At 46.4% G+C, this 16321-nt stretch overlaps 1 protein-coding gene across 4 annotated transcripts in view; it reads right to left on the reverse strand.

Moving 5' to 3' along the window:
- The window catches only part of ktn1 (kinectin 1), a 42555-nt gene that overhangs the window by 23141 nt on the left and 3093 nt on the right, over nt 1–16321 (reverse strand). For 3 of the 4 annotated variants that reach the window (XM_083632741.1, XM_083632740.1, XM_083632738.1), the window contains exons 2-9: nt 10639–11288; nt 9269–9427; nt 8964–9080; nt 8689–8819; nt 8333–8437; nt 3745–3885; nt 2066–2172; nt 1375–1519 (exon numbers count right to left, since the gene is read on the reverse strand). In XM_083632741.1, coding sequence (XP_083488867.1) covers nt 1375–1519; nt 2066–2172; nt 3745–3885; nt 8333–8437; nt 8689–8819; nt 8964–9080; nt 9269–9427; nt 10639–11287 — 1554 coding nt within the window. In that variant the 5' untranslated portion in view covers nt 11288. The remainder of the gene's footprint in view (nt 1–1374; nt 1520–2065; nt 2173–3744; nt 3886–8332; nt 8438–8688; nt 8820–8963; nt 9081–9268; nt 9428–10638; nt 11289–16321) is intronic. The other variant, XM_083632739.1, reaches the window with a different exon arrangement.

A 16321-nucleotide genomic window follows, 5' to 3' on the forward strand; every position in this document is an offset into this window, starting at 1 on the left:
TCTTTTGTGACGGACAGCAGACAGAGTAAACAAACAGGCTGGTTGCAACAAGGTAAATACAGCAGCCATATTCTCACTGTCGCCATGATATAATAACGAGTTTCTGCATGTTAGAAAATAAGCTATTTACAGGACGTAAATACACAAATGACACATGCCCACATTTCCTCTGTTTCAGGCCACTGCTCTGCGCTTTTTTAATGCAACGATAACGTTGTAGTGCATCGATTTAAAATATGTATTTTCAGGTAAGTTAAATATCATTAAAAAAAGCCTAAAATAAGGTCCAGGGGCCAGTTGCACAAAGCACCTTAAGTTAAGATTTTCCTTAGAGTTAAGGTGTCCATAAAATAAAATTGGTTGCACAAAACACCCTTAAATCTTCTCCTTGAGGTTAAACATTTTAAGGAAAATGTAAGCACAAGATTTAAGGGTGTTTTGTGCAGCCGATACTATTTTATGGACACCTGAAATCGAACTCTAAGAAAAATCTTAACTTAAGGTGCTTTGTGCAACTGGCCCCTGGTTGTACAAAACTGGAAGTCTCTTTTAAACTCAGGTTTGGTCTGACATGTCATACACATTGTCGGACAGATTTGTGAAACAAAGTGCATTTAATTTCCAACAAGACTCAACAGGCTACTCATCTGCAGCAAGGCACTGAGTTAAAGTCTCATTTAGAGATGTAACGGTATGAAAATTTCACATCACGATTATCGTGAGCAAAATTATCACGGTTATCATATTATCACGGTATTCGTAAAAAATTGCTGAAAATGTTCAAAAAGTACTGAGAGACTCACTGAAATCATTTTACGTTTTATATTGAAAACTCAGGTCCAAAAAGGATTGATACACTCACTGAAATAATTTCTCCAAGGCTGCACGTTTGCATCTGGGAGACTGTTGCAACTTTGATTGATGATGGACGGTATTTACCATGTTTTTCAAAGCACTGTAATCACGGTACCACGGTAATCACGGTACCGCGGTTTTAATGATAATGAAAATTTGAAACGGTACGGTTATCGTAAGGAATTTTATCACGTTATCATTAAAAACAGTTATCGTTAATCCCTAGTCCCATTATGGTCAATAAAAAGACAGGAGAGGCTGTCCTGGGCGTCTAGCAGGAATGTGTGTTGTTTATACCCAGCACAAAGCCTCAAAGATCCCAGCTTCCGGTGCGAACACAATCCTCCATTTCCAGGTTCTATTCCCCCACACCCCTCCCCAGGGACTTCCACTGCATCGCGGCCCCACGTTCCCTCCCATTTCCCTGTTAACTCACGTTAAGGTTGTCTGGCTACTCCATGTCAGCCTACTGACAGACAGGTAAGATGCCACTGTGCAGTGTGCATGTGATTAGCATACCTCCAGCTGGGACACGTTCTGCTTGTAGCCGACCTCCAGTGACTTCCTCTGGTGCTCCTCTTGCTGCAGCTTGCCGCTGTTGTCTGCCAGCTCCTTCATCAGACCGGCGTACTCCGAACGCAGCTTGTTCAGCTCGGCTGAATTCCTGTCAAGCAACACACAGACAGATGCCAAAAAGTTATTCAACCAAACACCTCAAAGAACACTATAGGTTGAGCTTTGTTTTTATCCTAATGTCAGATTTATCCAACTTCCAACTTCTATACTGGCGGGTTACAATGAGCCATTTGAAATGGTTAATTATCACAGCGCATAATTGTAGTGATTATGTATGTTTCGTATTTAAATTGTGGCTCAGACTTTTGATCAATTTCGGTGATATGAACATCCAACCATGACTTCCAGTTCCAAGAACAACAGGTTACATTGTGTTAAAAGTACAACAACAACAATAACAACAACAATGTGGCAACAAGCTACAGAGCACTAACTAAACATGAGCAACAATGGCAGGATAAATATCAAAGGATAAAGAGAGGAAGTGGTGTGTAAGTGGTAGAGAAAATGAGTTGGGAAATCTAACATGAATAGGGCGACTAGCTATAAGTGTTTCAGTAAGCCAAGCAGACAAGGGACATTTGTGAAGCTCTGGAGAGCATGAGCTATAGGGTGGTATCTAGGCAGTACTGACTTGCTCTCCATCTGGTTGGTGGCAGAGCTCACTGCGTCCCTCAGGATGCCGTTCTCCTGCTGCAGACGGCTGATCTGACTCTCCAGCTGCTCCCTCACCTGCTGGAACTACATATGACAGACAGTGGGATTCAGACTCCATCGCCTCCCCGTGTCGCTTTGATACAGATGCCACTAGGAGTTAATATGCTCAACGTAGACCCGCCCCAAACAAGATGGCAGCTCCGCCGTCTCCACGCTGTGTTTGTACTGTGAGAAATGTCAGTTTCTTAAAGGCTTGTACGTGTCTCATGGTTTTTAATCCTCAGAACTGCTCCTCACCTCTTATTGCCACTGACAGAGTTGATTATTCTCATCAATTGACCGAGAAAAAAACAAGGATTTTCTGCTGCTCTCTGCCTGCTTGCACTGCCTTGAGTGCCCTGCCTCCGACCTCTCTCTCTCTCTCTCTCTCTATCAACTTTTCCCTTGCCAAACTCTTGATCTTCTGCGGTCTGGACTGTACACAAGGGTGATGCAATTCTCATTTGCGTTGCTTGTTGCAACCATGGGTTGACCAACTGTCACTGGGTGAGTGTACCGCGGAAGGTGCACTCTACACCGGTCATTCCCAACCCCCAAATGGGTACTTTGAGCAGCGAATTACTTGTGCAAGCCCCAGAATCGACTTGTGACTTTATCCACAGCACAATTGTCTATTACCATGGCATGATATGTCATGCACTAAAAACCTATTTCACTATGACTACAGACTCTTTTCTACTCCCTTCTAAGCTCTGCTGTTAATTCAAAGTGTATTTCCCGTAAAATGGCTAAAATAAGATGCATGGTTGTGTTGCTGCTGTTGGTCTGTCGGTAATGTCTCTGTCTGGTAATTAATTATAATTTCCTAGATGTGGTTAAACAAATCTAGTTGTGATATTTCCATTGATGGCTATAATGTAGGTTGTACTGATCCTCCTAAATGGGGTGGTGGCATAGATGCCTACATTGAATTCAAATACCACAATAAAGTGTTAATGCAATCAATACCAAAGTAGTTGGTAAAATTATCGCCTTACAAATTGAATTATCAAAGGGTTGTAATATCACGGGTTGTGGGCTGTTGCAGACCACCTTCTGCTGCCAAGGAAACGCAATCCTGAATATCTAACAATGAATGTCATCGTTGGATTTCATTTGGGACTGGTTATCTCCAGTGTTAGATGAATTTAAATCATATTGTAATTCAATTCATTTTAGGCCAATAATTAACTCCCCAACTCGCCCAAATCCGAAATGTCCTGAAAAATCTACACTTACTCACCTGGTTTTAACAAATAATCATCATAAATATACCTCGACTGGCATCTTTACAAATGATGTGAGCGACCACTGTGTCAGGGATACAAAGATCCCAAAGTCAAAACCTCGCTACATTATTAAACGTGATAGCACTTTCCCGCTTTGCTTGCTTGTGTGTTTGTTTTAAATGCTGCCATTTTGGCCAGGTCTTTGCACGAAAAGGCCATGCACTGATCTCAAGTGGCTACCTGGTAAAATAAAGGTAAAAAAACAACAAAAAAAAAGACAGGGTTCCTCAACATTTTTCAAATTCCATCCAGGCCTTCCTACATATTTCAAGACTTGGAAGCAAACATTGATTTCCAGACATACACAGGAACCCTGTGAAACACTCACCTTTATCTGCATGGTCTGAAGCTCCTGGTAACTGCCTTGTGCTTTGGCCTGCATGCCTCCCAGCTCCTTCTCCATGGCTGCACGCTGCTCTCTCAGCATGCCCTCCACCCGGCCTGTCTTCTGCTTCTCAACCTGAAGCTCCTGCAACACAGAGACAAGAGGGCACGTGAAGCATCTCACCAACTGAGTCCAAGGGAGCGATGAGTTAAAGCCCCCCAGCAGTCACTTTTTCCCCCTCCTGTTTCACTGTTGATACGCACGTCTCCATTTGTGCCAAAGAGCTTACATTGATAAGAACCGAAGGCTAATAGTTTGTTCCACTGCAATATAATGACTGCAGGCGCTGTTGTAAAAGAAGCAGAATAGCGTCGCCTCTTGTCTTCAAGATTCAAGATTCAAGATTCAAGATTCAAGATTTTTATTGTCACTCCATGGTACAAGTACCACGTGTGAAATTCTTGTGCAGTGGACTCCGTTTACGACATAGTACAAATAGGCAACAGCAATAAGTAATAGGCAATAAGAAATAGGCATCAATAAGCAATAAGACAGCAATAAGGCAATAAGAAATAGGCATCTTATAAGCAATAAGACAAGTCGGTGGCTTATACGACAGTGGCATATTCATTGCACATAGGTGCACATGTCATGTGCATACGTTAGACGTGTTCAGACATTCCAAATTCGACGTTTTATACATACATGTGCAAATAGCATGTACCTTATTAAACATACACTTAAATTTACAATTAAACGTTAGGCACCTTATTAAACATACACTTAAATTTACAATTAAACGTTAGGCATCCGTAATAGTAGCAGCTGCAGTACGGTACTGCGGTACGACTACTGCACTATTTGTGCATATTTAGGAGTCTCGTGGCCTGCGGGAAGAAACTGTTCCTCAAGCGATTTGTGCGTGTTTTTGGAACCCTGTATCTCCTCCCTGAGGGTAGCCGGGAGAACAGGCTGTTGTGGGGATGGTTTGTGTCTTTGATGATCTTCAGGGACCTCCTGAGGCACCGCTGGTTATACAGTTCGTGCAGTTCTGGCAACTCGTCTCCTGTTACGTGCTGGGCCGCGCGCCTCACCCTCCGTAGCGCCCTGCGGTCCATGGTGGTACAGTTCCCGTACCAGGCGGTGAAGCAGCCAGTCAGCAGGCTTTCAATGGTGCCTCTGTAGAAGTCCCTGAGGATTTCTTTCCTTAGCCCAAACTTCTTCAGGCGCCTGAGTCCGTGTATTCGCTGTTGGGCCTTTTTGACAACAGTGGCGGTGTGGCCGGCCCAGGTCAGGTCCTGGTGGATGTTGACTCCCAGGTACTTGAAGCTGTCCACCCTTTCCACCACTGTGCCGTTGATGGTGATTGGGGGGTGTGTGCCCCCCCCTCTCCTGTAGTCCACAATGATCTCCTTGGTCTTGGAGACGTTCAGAGAGAGGTGGTTGTCCTGGCACCATTGTTCCAGGACCCTCACCTCCTCTCTGTAGGCCGTCTCGTCGCCCCCCGAGATCAGCCCCACGACTGCTGTGTCGTCTGCAAACTTCACGATGGTGTTTGAAGTTTGAGTCGCCACGCAGTCGTGGGTGTAGAGGTCGTACCAGAAGGGGCTGGAGACGCACCCCTGGGGTGCTCCTATGCTGATGGTCAGCGGGGAGGAGGTGAGGTTGCCCACCCTCACCACCTGGCGGCGGTCTGTCAGGAAGTCCAGGATCCAGTCGCACATCGCTGTGTTTAGTCCCAGGTCCCTGAGTTTGCTTACCAGCCTGGAGGGTACTATGGTGTTGAATGCTGAGCTGTAGTCCACGAACAGCATTCTCACATAGGTGTCCTTCCCCTCCAGGTGGGACAGGGCGGTGTGGAGCACGTGTGCCACTGCATCCGCTGTGCTCCTGTTGGGGCGGTATGCAAACTGCAGCGGGTCGTGGTCCGGGGGGAGTGTGGGACGGATCTTTGATATGACCAGCTTTTCAAGGCACTTGCTGGCTATTGGTGTGAGGGCTATAGGGCGCCAGTCATTGAGGCTGGTCACTTTTTTCTGTTTGGGAATGGGGATGATTGTTGCTGCCTTGAAGCAGGAGGGAACTCGTCGGAGGGAGAGGGACTGGTTGAAGATGTCTGTGTACACGGCTGCCAGCTGGTGGGCGCAGGCCTTGAGGACCCGCCCAGGGATGCCGTCCGGGCCGGCCGCCTTGCGTGGGTTGATACGCAGGAACGACCGGCACACTTCATCCTCAGTGATGGTGAGGGGGCGGTCTGTGGGGGGTGGAGGGTGGGTGGGGTTGGTGGTTAGGTGGGAATGGGGGGGGGTGCGGGTGCTGAGGGGTGGGGGGGAGGAAGGGGGGAGGGGAGGTGATCGGGGGGTGGGGGGGAGGAAGGGGGGTGGGGGGGAGGAAGGGGGGAGGGGAGGTGATTGGGGGGGGGAGAGGAGGAGGGGTGGTGGGGGGGCGGCGAGGGGGAGAGGTGATGGGGGGGGAGAGGTGGCAGGGGGGGGAGGAGGGGAGGAGAGGGGTGATGGGGGGGGAGAGGTGGGGGGGGAGGAGAGGAGGGGGGGTGGGGAGGGGAGGGGTGGTGGGGGGGAGGAGGGAGGGGGGGGTGATGGGGGGGAGGAGAGGGGGAGAGGGGTGGGAGAGGGGGGGGGGAGGAGGGGAGGCGCTCTGGCAGAGGGGTCGAACCTAGCGTAGAACGCGTTGAGTTCGTCCGGTAGGGTGGGTGACGTGCTGGGGTTCTGTCGTTTCACCTCTTTGAAGTCTGTGGCAGCATGGAGCCCTCTCCACAGGTGTCTGGGGTTGTTAGTGTCCAGTTTTGACTCCAGCTGCCTTCCATAATCTCTACGTGCTATTTTTATAGCGGTCCGGAGGGCATATTGTGCCTGCTTGTATTGGTCAGTTGTGCCAGAGCTGAAGGCGGTGGTCCTGGCGTGAAGGGCAGCCCTGACGTCGCTGTTGACCCAAGGCTTTTGGTTCGGCATTATTTTGACTTTTTTTGTGGGGACTATGTCGTCGGTGCACTTCTTTATGAAGCATGACACCGTATCTGCATACTCGCCCAGGTCTCCTGCAGCTTTGAACTCCTCCCACACCACTTGGTCAAAGCAGTCCCTCAGGATGTCATCTGATTGGTCCGACCAGCAGTGGGCGGTTCGGAATGCTGGGGGTTGTCTTTTTAGTTTTTGTTTGTACCTGGGTACAAGTAGGATGGAGGCGTGGTCCGATTTGCCGAAAGGGGGGCGAGGGACGGCTTTGTAGCCATGTCGGATGTTTGAGTAACATTTGTCCAGTGTGTTACTGCCTCGCGTGGGGAAGTGAATGTGCTGGTACAATGTGTGCATTCTGCCTCTCAGGTTTGCCCTGTTAAAATCCCCAGTCACCACCAGGGCCATTTCGGGTTGTTTTGTCTCCTGTGCACTGATGGCGCGTTGCAGCTCTTTCAGTGCGACAGTCACGTTCGCTTGTGGAGGAACGTATACACCCATGATGGTGACTGTCGTGAATTCCCTCGGACTCCAGAACGGCACGCATTGTACCATTACATATTCAAGATCTGCTGAGCAGTGTTTCCCAATGTCTGTGGTGTTTACACACCAGTTTTCGTTAATCATAAGACATACGCCCCCTCCCTTCTTCTTACCGGATTGTTCGTTTCTGTCTCCTCTGAATACACTGAATCCTGGTAGCGCGATAGAGTGGTCCGTTGTGTCAGGAGTAAGCCAGGTTTCCGTTAGGCACAGAACATTGCATCGCGCTATGTCTTTTTGGTATTGTGCACGCGCTCTTAGTTCACAAAGTTTATTCTCCAGCGATTGAACATTTGCCAGCAGTATGCTTGGGAGAGGTGGTTTATCCGCGCGCTTCCTCAAGCGGGCGAGAAGCCCCCCTCTCTTCCCCCTCCTCCAGCGTTGTTTTTTGAGTTCAGGAAAATCCGTAAGATCTGGAGCTTGCCAGTTGCTGTTGGGATATATCCGTTCTTTCCTGATTTTGATCAGCGCGTCCCTGTTGTATTTTATTCCGACGCTGATTTCCATGTTATATCCGCTGGTGTCCGTGCCTCCGTTCTCTGCCTGCTTCAGTAATCTCTGTGTGCGATACAACGGAAGTGGACGGCCATACTGTTTTCAGTCATATCTCAGTAAAAAAACATGAATTTAGAAGCCAAAATATTGCTTATTATCAACAAACCGGCCAACAGATAGCAAAGCTGATGGGCTTTAGGCAAAGAGCGTGACTCTAACTGGTTAAAAGTTATTATCAGCAGCATTTTGAGCCTGGTGAACACTTGGATAGCAAAAGTTGCTAATGGGCTAACAGCTAGCTAACAGCAGAGGGTATTTACTGTATATACTGTACTTACTGCCAGACCATTATAATGTCTGATGTCATCACCCATTTTTACCAACAGCTTATTTTTTATGACTTTGAGCCCAAAATAAGGTTATTTGTTAACTAAATACACTGGCAAACACTGTGGCTAATCAGCAGAGCAGGGCAGGGCAAAACCCAGCAACACATGAAATATCTTAAAAATGACAAAACACACTGGAGGGGGGCTTTGAGGCATTTAGAGAAGATAAGTCAATAGGCAGGACAACCAGACCTGACTAAGCTGCTTGACTTTGTCCTTGGCGATGGAAGCCTCTTCCTGCAGAGTTGTGAGGAGGCGCTCTCTTTCCTGGGCTGCTGGGTCCGCTCTCACTGTAGACTGGTGGGGAGAGGGATAACATTAATAAACCGATACAGGGAGTAAGGCTATATTCACACCAAATCAGGTGATGCGGCGATAGTGTGGGAGTGTCACTACACACGCACTTGGGGTTCATGTAGCCTATTGTTCTGATGCTGATGAATGCGGCCCAAAACTACAATTACCAGTTCTCCTGCCATTCAGTTACAGTGCTGAACACCGACAGTCAAGCACACAGAATTCAGACTTCATTCTCATTACTCCCTCACCTTGTGCCAGGCGTCCAGGGCATGAGGGCTCTTCTCTCGGAGGAGGGCCATCACACTGACAGCCTCTGCCTCTGACAGAGCCAGACTAGCCAGACCAGACAGCAGCTCCTTCAGCTTCACCTCTGTGTTCTCTGTTAACACAGATCGGGGAAGGAATCAAGCAAGATATTATGTCTGGAGAGCAGATAATATGTCTGGAGAGCAGATAATATGGGATCGCAAAAAAGAACCAAAAAGGTCTAAAAAGAGTGGAGCAGATTAATATATTCTCTTACCTTTGTCCGTCTCATTCTTCAGTTTCTTGCCACTGCCTTTGAATGGCACGTCATGGTTCTGGGCTGCCTGGTGGTTGGCAGCAGCTGTGGAGTCAGCCAGGAGATGAGACTCATCTACTGGATTTGAGAGAAATGGGTTGATTACAAGGTGACAGGGGCAGGTTCCAGCTTGATCATTTGTCATTTAGTTACAAAGAAATTCAGAGATATACGTATATGCATGGGAGGCACGCTAGAAATGAGCGTGCGAAGGGCACAATATTTCTAGTTCAATTAAATATGCAGGGTCAGGGTCTCATCCTTACCAGGCTCAGTCTTCTGCTTCTTGGAGTGGTTCTTCTTCTTGCCACTGGTAGCAGTTGGGGCGGCGCCATCGAGAGCTTTGGTTTCAGCAATCAAGGGAGTCTCCTTCTTGACTGCAGCTGGAGCGTGCTCTACTTTAGCCTCTGGCTGCTGCTCGTCCACTGGACAGGGACAGGCAATGGGAGAGCACTGTCACTCTTGGCTATGCTACCTTGAGATTGCTGAAAAAATGATATTCATACTATACACAGCATTATACAACAGGTAGTTCCGGCCGAGCAATTTGATTGGACAAGAGGGATCCTACGAGTGCCTATATTTCATGATAATGCACTGGCGCTTCACTGTGTGTAGATCACGCCGCTTCACAGCTGCCCTAATCAAAAAAATGCTTCACAGCTGTAGAGTAGACAGTAGTAAAGTAGACAGCCTGCAGTTAATTAGGCTGATTAGGCTACATTTTCTGCAAAGGGAAAGCTGGGGGGACTATTTTTGTTGGCGGAGGAATAAATACAGAAATCATCTATTTTCTCAGCTTTTTGTCATTTTTTTAATCAGCTTTGTTTAATAGAACTGTTGTATAAAAGCAATATCACACTCGAGGTCGTGCATTGTTGTCTAATATTGGCACTGCTGTGATTATCTACGGCACTCGGCCTGCGGCCTCGTGCCTGCGACCGAATCACAGCAGTGCCAATATTAGCCAACAATGCACTCCCTCTCGTGTGATATTGCTTAATTAGAACACGGCTCTCTTGAATACTCGATTCTGATTGGTCAATCAACAATATTCACCGGTCATTATTTCTCGACAACCGACCGCTGCTCTGCCACACCTGGATTAATCAGTTGATAAGAGCTTTTTGTCAGCAAGCCACTACTAATTAGGCCAACCAGTTGCAGCTGTGGTGTCTTGTGTGCCAATTACAAATGAAACCGCTTTGTCGTTGAAAACGCTATTAAAAAATATATTTGAATAATTATTTTTGTCAGATTATTGAATGATTTAGTTGTAGGCCGTGTTCTAAGCGGGATAATGTATATTGAGGCGGTGATTACTGGGAAATAATGACCTTCAGGTGAACGATTAAGCCCTCCGCTGGCGCGTCGGGCTCAATCCACCTGTCGGTCATTATTTCCCCCGTAATCACCGCCTCAATATACATTATCCCTTACTTACAGCCACTAGGCAATATCGCCTTCCCTCCCATTTATCTAGAAATGTCCAGTGAAATGTGAAAAGCCTCATTTGCTTCAGAATGATGGATGTATAGGAAGTAATGAAGGAAGGCACTTCCATATTTCCCGACAGGAACAAAGTGTGCTCGACACACCCGCTTTGAGCTTTGTTACTGCATTCTTGGCTACTCACCAGCCTCTGCTTTTTGTTTCTTCTTCTCCTTCTTCTTCCCAGAGCTGGGCGGAGGTGTCTGGGCCTGAAGAGGAGCCTGGGTCTGGGCCTGGATGTCAGCATGGAGAGAGAGGGGCGTGGCCTGTTTGCTCACAGCCAGAGGCGGTTCTGCCTTGCGGCTGGCCGGCTTTGAGCAGTTCACTTCTGGCTCCTCGGGAGGGGGAGCGGGAGTGGCGGCGGCGGCAGCAGCCTTGGCAGCCTTTTTCTCCTTCTTCCTCCTCTCCCTCGGACCAGCGGGAGCCTCTGGTGACACTGCCACAGACACAGGGGGAGTAGGAGTTGGTGGGGCCATAAGTGCAGGCTCCTCCTCTACCTCTGGAGCGGAGCTGCTGGCAGCATCGGCCACATCGAAGTCGCGCAGATCCTCTTCTGACTCGCCTCCGCCCCCTCCTACGCTGGTACTCTCCCTCTTCTTGCTCTTCTTCTTGTCGTTCTTCTTGCGGGTGTCCGGCTTAGAGGGTGGCAGCTTGAGGTCGCGTTTCTGCCTCGCCAACACCTCATCGTAGGAGGTCTCCTTCATGAAGAGCCAGAAGAAGAGGAACATGAGGGCGATGACCAGGGAGGGGGCAAGGATGAGCAGGTACTGAGAGTCGTAGATATCCACCGCCATTCTGCAGAAAAGAGGCACACAAAAACAAAAACATATTTGGGTTGAGGTTAGGTCACTTTCTCAGGACACATTCAACTTGGTAGGTTAAAAAGAAAGCCCTAATACAAGTCACATGATCATGCTATATACCTCATATATACCACTTGGCGTTATGGTAAATAGATATTTTTTAAACCAAGCCACTTCTCTGTGCCACCCAAATACCAGTTCACCACTGAATATTCAATCATATCTACTGCATGTCACTGAACTCTCCACCACTACAACCAACCAACCAACCAACCAACCAACCAACCAACCAGAGAAGCCAGTCTGAGGCATGTGACCTGATGAGAGTGTGAGATGAAAGGGGGGAGGATTAAGTACAGTACATCAGGATGGCTGCATGTCCTCTCACTCTCTTCTTCTAGTGATATGACCCTTCCACAGCTACACAGCCTAATACCCTCCTTACAGGGCACAGAGAAGACACAGCCCAATACCCTCTAGAGCCCGACCCATATATCGGCCCACCGATATTATCGGCCGATAACCGATATGTTGGCCGATATTTTGTTGTCGTTGCATTTTTTAAGTTATAGACAGCATGTTGTGTATATTTGATATTTTTTCTTAACTCAATTTATAATTTATATTAGTTCCATTTGTGTTTTTGTATTTCTAGTTATTTATAATTATTAAATGCCCAGTGAAGTTTACAGTTTCATTGCATTGATGTCATTTTGGACAATAAAGTTGATTGATAAGCTGTAAAATATCCTGCCTACATTACATATCTCAAGTCATATCTTTGTGAAAGTGTTTGACATTTGAGGCATCATTGCAAAAAAAAAAAAAGTGTAATATAATGTATATATTTAATATAAGAATATCGGACGATTTATCGATATCGGAAATGTTTTACTCCCCAATATCGGTATCGACATCGGTCTAAAAAAATCCAGTATCTAATATCCTGCTAATACAGGGCACGGAGAAGGAGATACCTCCACTGACAACATGGATTGGCAAAAGCCACATAGAAAAAGTAATACAGGCGAGTTAAGGGCACTGATTTAATTCATGGCTTCAAAGAAAAGAAGACAAAATAGGTCACCGACAGTAAAGAGACATCGAGGCTAAAGGAAATCCCAGTTTGGCTCACTGTCGTCACTTCCCTCCTTCATCCCTGAGGGATGACACCATGACATTCTAAACTGAAAACAGGAAGGCTTTGCAGGGTGCAAAAATACCCCCGCGTGTAATGTCACCCAGTGAGGTGTGCTGCGGCTGCAGTTTGGCCCCTGAGGGAGAAAAGGCTCTCCTTCCATCGCAGGCCCCCGACAGAGTTTATGGAGTAACGAGGCCTTGAGACAGTTTAGCCTCTGCCCAAGATATCCTGAGACTCTGTGCCGTCCCCTCAAGGCTACGCGCTAAGAATCAAGCGGGGGAATGTGGTGGAATTAATAGAGTGTAAGTAATAATTTGAGACAAAATGCCTTATAGCTCACCACCACAAGCCACACCGACGCAACAATATGAGCACAGGCAGTCTTTTGTGATTGGTAATTTCTTGGCAAAAATTTCACAGAGGAAATGTTTGCACAATGACTACTTGAAGAATGCTCACTTAGTCACTTGTCATATTAGTAGTAACTAGTAACACAAGTATTCATGCATATGCTATGCAGCATACAAGATCATGCATAGATAATGCAAGATAATGCTATGCAGCATACAAGATAATGCCCAAGTGGACATTTCTACTGATAATTGGTAAGGTGGTGGCGCGATTTTGTAGGAAGCACAGGCAATGGCAATACATCAGCATCACAACTTTAGTACCAATAAGCATTATGAAATCAATATGCTAAAAAAGGGCTGGGCAATCAATCGCAGATATGGACAAAATCAATATCAGAAATTCAGAAAAAATAATAAAAAAACAGGAAAAGACAACACTTGTGCTATATCACGATATTATGATATCCACAATCTAAGATGATAATTTTATCTAGTCTCATTATCACAATTTCAATATTATACCGATACATTGCCCAGCAGCCCTAAACAAAATGCTAGCAGCCAGGACTGAGCAGATACAAGTGCTGGACTCAGGACCAGCCAGATAGTATACCATGCAGTGTGCCTTACAAACTCACACACAACAAACACCATCTTGTGCACACTTATAGGGCTCATTAGAAAAATAAACCCACAGAGCGTTGTGTTGGTCAACAACAGAGACACAGGCAGTGTGGGTGACCTGAAGTGCTGTACGCTCCTGCTCTACAGCAAAGATTAGTGGCAGTAATATAGCATAGTAGTCAGCTTTGTGTGTAGTTCTCCTAGACTGGGCCTCTTAGGCAATTTGGATTAAGGAGATTACCCATGATAATACATTTAAGAATAACTTTGCACTGTAGCAGGCTTCCTTAGGACTGACAGACTTACAGTGTAAGGTCCACTCCATTTCATTACTGCCAACACCACCTCATTTCTTCTTGCCTGACACACCGCCCACAAATCAACTAGGCCTGTGATAGTCTCACCACCACTAGCTACAGCATTGCAGCAGCTATTCTTCCTGGGGTCCACAAGCCTAGATGTTACTAGGATGTTATGTAGGAGTATTAACCCTAACATATATGTATTTTTGATTTTTGATCATGGGAGGAACCTTGAGCACTTGGAGGAAACCCACACACAGGGAGAACATGGCAACTCCACGCAGAAAGGGCCTGGGACGGACCGGGGTTCGAACCCGGGACCTTCTTGCCGTGAGGCAGCAGCGCTAACCACTGAGCCATCATGCCGTCCTATATGTTCCTTATTCTAAGAAATGCAGCCCCTCTTCAAACGCCAACCTTTTCCTCTTAGCAAGGTATGAAATAACTTGATGGAACATTATTGAAGAGCTGTGACAAAATACATTGTGTTGTTCTCATGCTTGACGGATAATGTGTGTCTTGTATATGAATTCCCACTGCAATCCCTCTGAGAGCCTGGCCAGGCATCTGTGTCAAAGAGCATGCATTCCTCTGGCTGCAGGTTGAATTGAGGCAAATCATAACAAATATATTCTTCCATTGTGACAAGAGGAACAACTGTTTACTTTTAGTGACATTGTCACAGGGCTAGCCCGTGCCCTAAGTAAGATGCACACTCGCACACACACAAAAATGCTCCATGGCCATTTCTAATTACATCTTGCCGGCATAGAAGTGTCCATGTCCATGTGATGGTCCGGTGTCTTCTCTCTCTCTCCCTCTCTTCGTTTGAAGTCCGAGGGAGCGATAGTAACATTGATTCATTCATAAATGCATGCACATAACACAGCTGTAGTTTACACAAAACATTGCAATGTAAATTAATGATAAAGCAATTAAAGGTCCCATTCCGTGCAAAAGCTGTTTTTACTTGTAAATGCATATATACTGCTGTCAGCCCTCCCTGTAATGAGTGGTCACATGCTCAGAACTGCCACAGTTGGATTTGTCCCTATCCAGCGTCCCTCTGCAGTCTCCTCCAAGCCACACCCCCAAACGCTTCGTTTGCCCAGAGGGGAATCTGGGGGAATCGGGACGTCACTAGCTTCCTTCTGCATACTGCGCGGGTCTCTCTCACACAAGCTACCTGCACCATTTAGTCTATAGCCACAAAATTAACACTTCTAGCTGGAGCGACGCCAACTGTACGTGATCCAGTAACTGCAGAGGTGCATTCGGTAAGTCTAGGCATTTTGAGATGTCCTCTTTAGCGTAGTACCGTTTAGTTAACGATAACTCGCAACCTAGGGTGCTGGTCCACAGACGCTAATCTGATTGGCCGCTGGGAGCCTGGGGCGGGCTCTCCCTCAGCGGCCAATGGGAACTGTTAGTTCTGAATATATTATAGAAACAGGCCATTCTTGGAAAGCGACCAGAAGAGGGAGTGAGAACTCCGTCACAACAAACGGGTTTGCTATATTTTCGACAGATTAATCCAGAATCATGTTTTATGGACCAGAGACACACGTTTTTAAGAGGTTACAGCTGCACGAATTGGGACCTTTAAAGGCTTATTTATTAATGCATGTTCACAAAATTGTTTGTCACCTTGTTTCCTTGCTGCAGTGGGCGATCCTGGGAAAACCCGAGGCGGAGTTTCTCACCTCCTTTTCTGGACGGGTTTTCCAGAGGGTCGGGGCAAGTGCAGTAAAGCAGTTCTTCTCTTAATTGTTTCACATGAAGGACCCCTAAACTGACAAGAATTAGACCACGGACCCCCATTTGATAGGATTTTGTCCCATGGTCCCCCATATGATAATAAGATTGATGCTTTTAGATATTCTCTTACAGAAAGTGTATAAAACCCATGACCAAAATAGTCATTGTGTTACTTATGAATGGAATTATAGCTCAAATAAATGACCCCCCTTTTGGCTGGAGACCCCCTGGAACCCCCTCAAGGATCGCCACTTGAGAACCAGTGCAGTAAAGGAGCAGGGGGTTCAATGGGGATTTGTTGGAAAGCTATTTTAATCATTTACAATGGACGAAAATTGTTTTCTAATATGTTTAATCATTATTGGTATTGTTCAATTCAATATGGTGGAGAAATGTTGCCTATATGAAGTAATGCTGTGCTATAATTGATTGTGAATAGTACTAAGCATGTCTCTTGGTAGGAGCCAGCTCCTATATAAAAGGTGGAGGCTGGAGCTCCGAGGACAGATTCATTCATACCTGGCTGTCAGAAGGACAGTCTGGGCTGCTGTCTACTGCCGAGGGCTCATAGGAGCATTGCCTTATTAGTGCAGTTTGGACTTAAAATATATTTTTGCCTAAACCTTTTTTCCCTAATTTTTGTCTTGACTTTTTGCAATGATCTTTTTGGCCCATTTTTCTGCACTGTAAATACCTGCTGGGACTTCACTGCTGTAAATATAAACACCTGCTGTTGAATTGAAAACATCTCTTTTGTGCCTCCACCGCTCAGCAACTCTACAGACATACATTGCGGAACCTTAACAAAGTTAAGACCCCATAAAATAACTATACAAAAACTAGATTT

Source organism: Poromitra crassiceps (assembly GCF_964638095.1).
Source record: "Poromitra crassiceps genome assembly, chromosome: 3".
Taxonomy (NCBI): Eukaryota; Metazoa; Chordata; class Actinopteri; order Beryciformes; family Melamphaidae; genus Poromitra; species Poromitra crassiceps.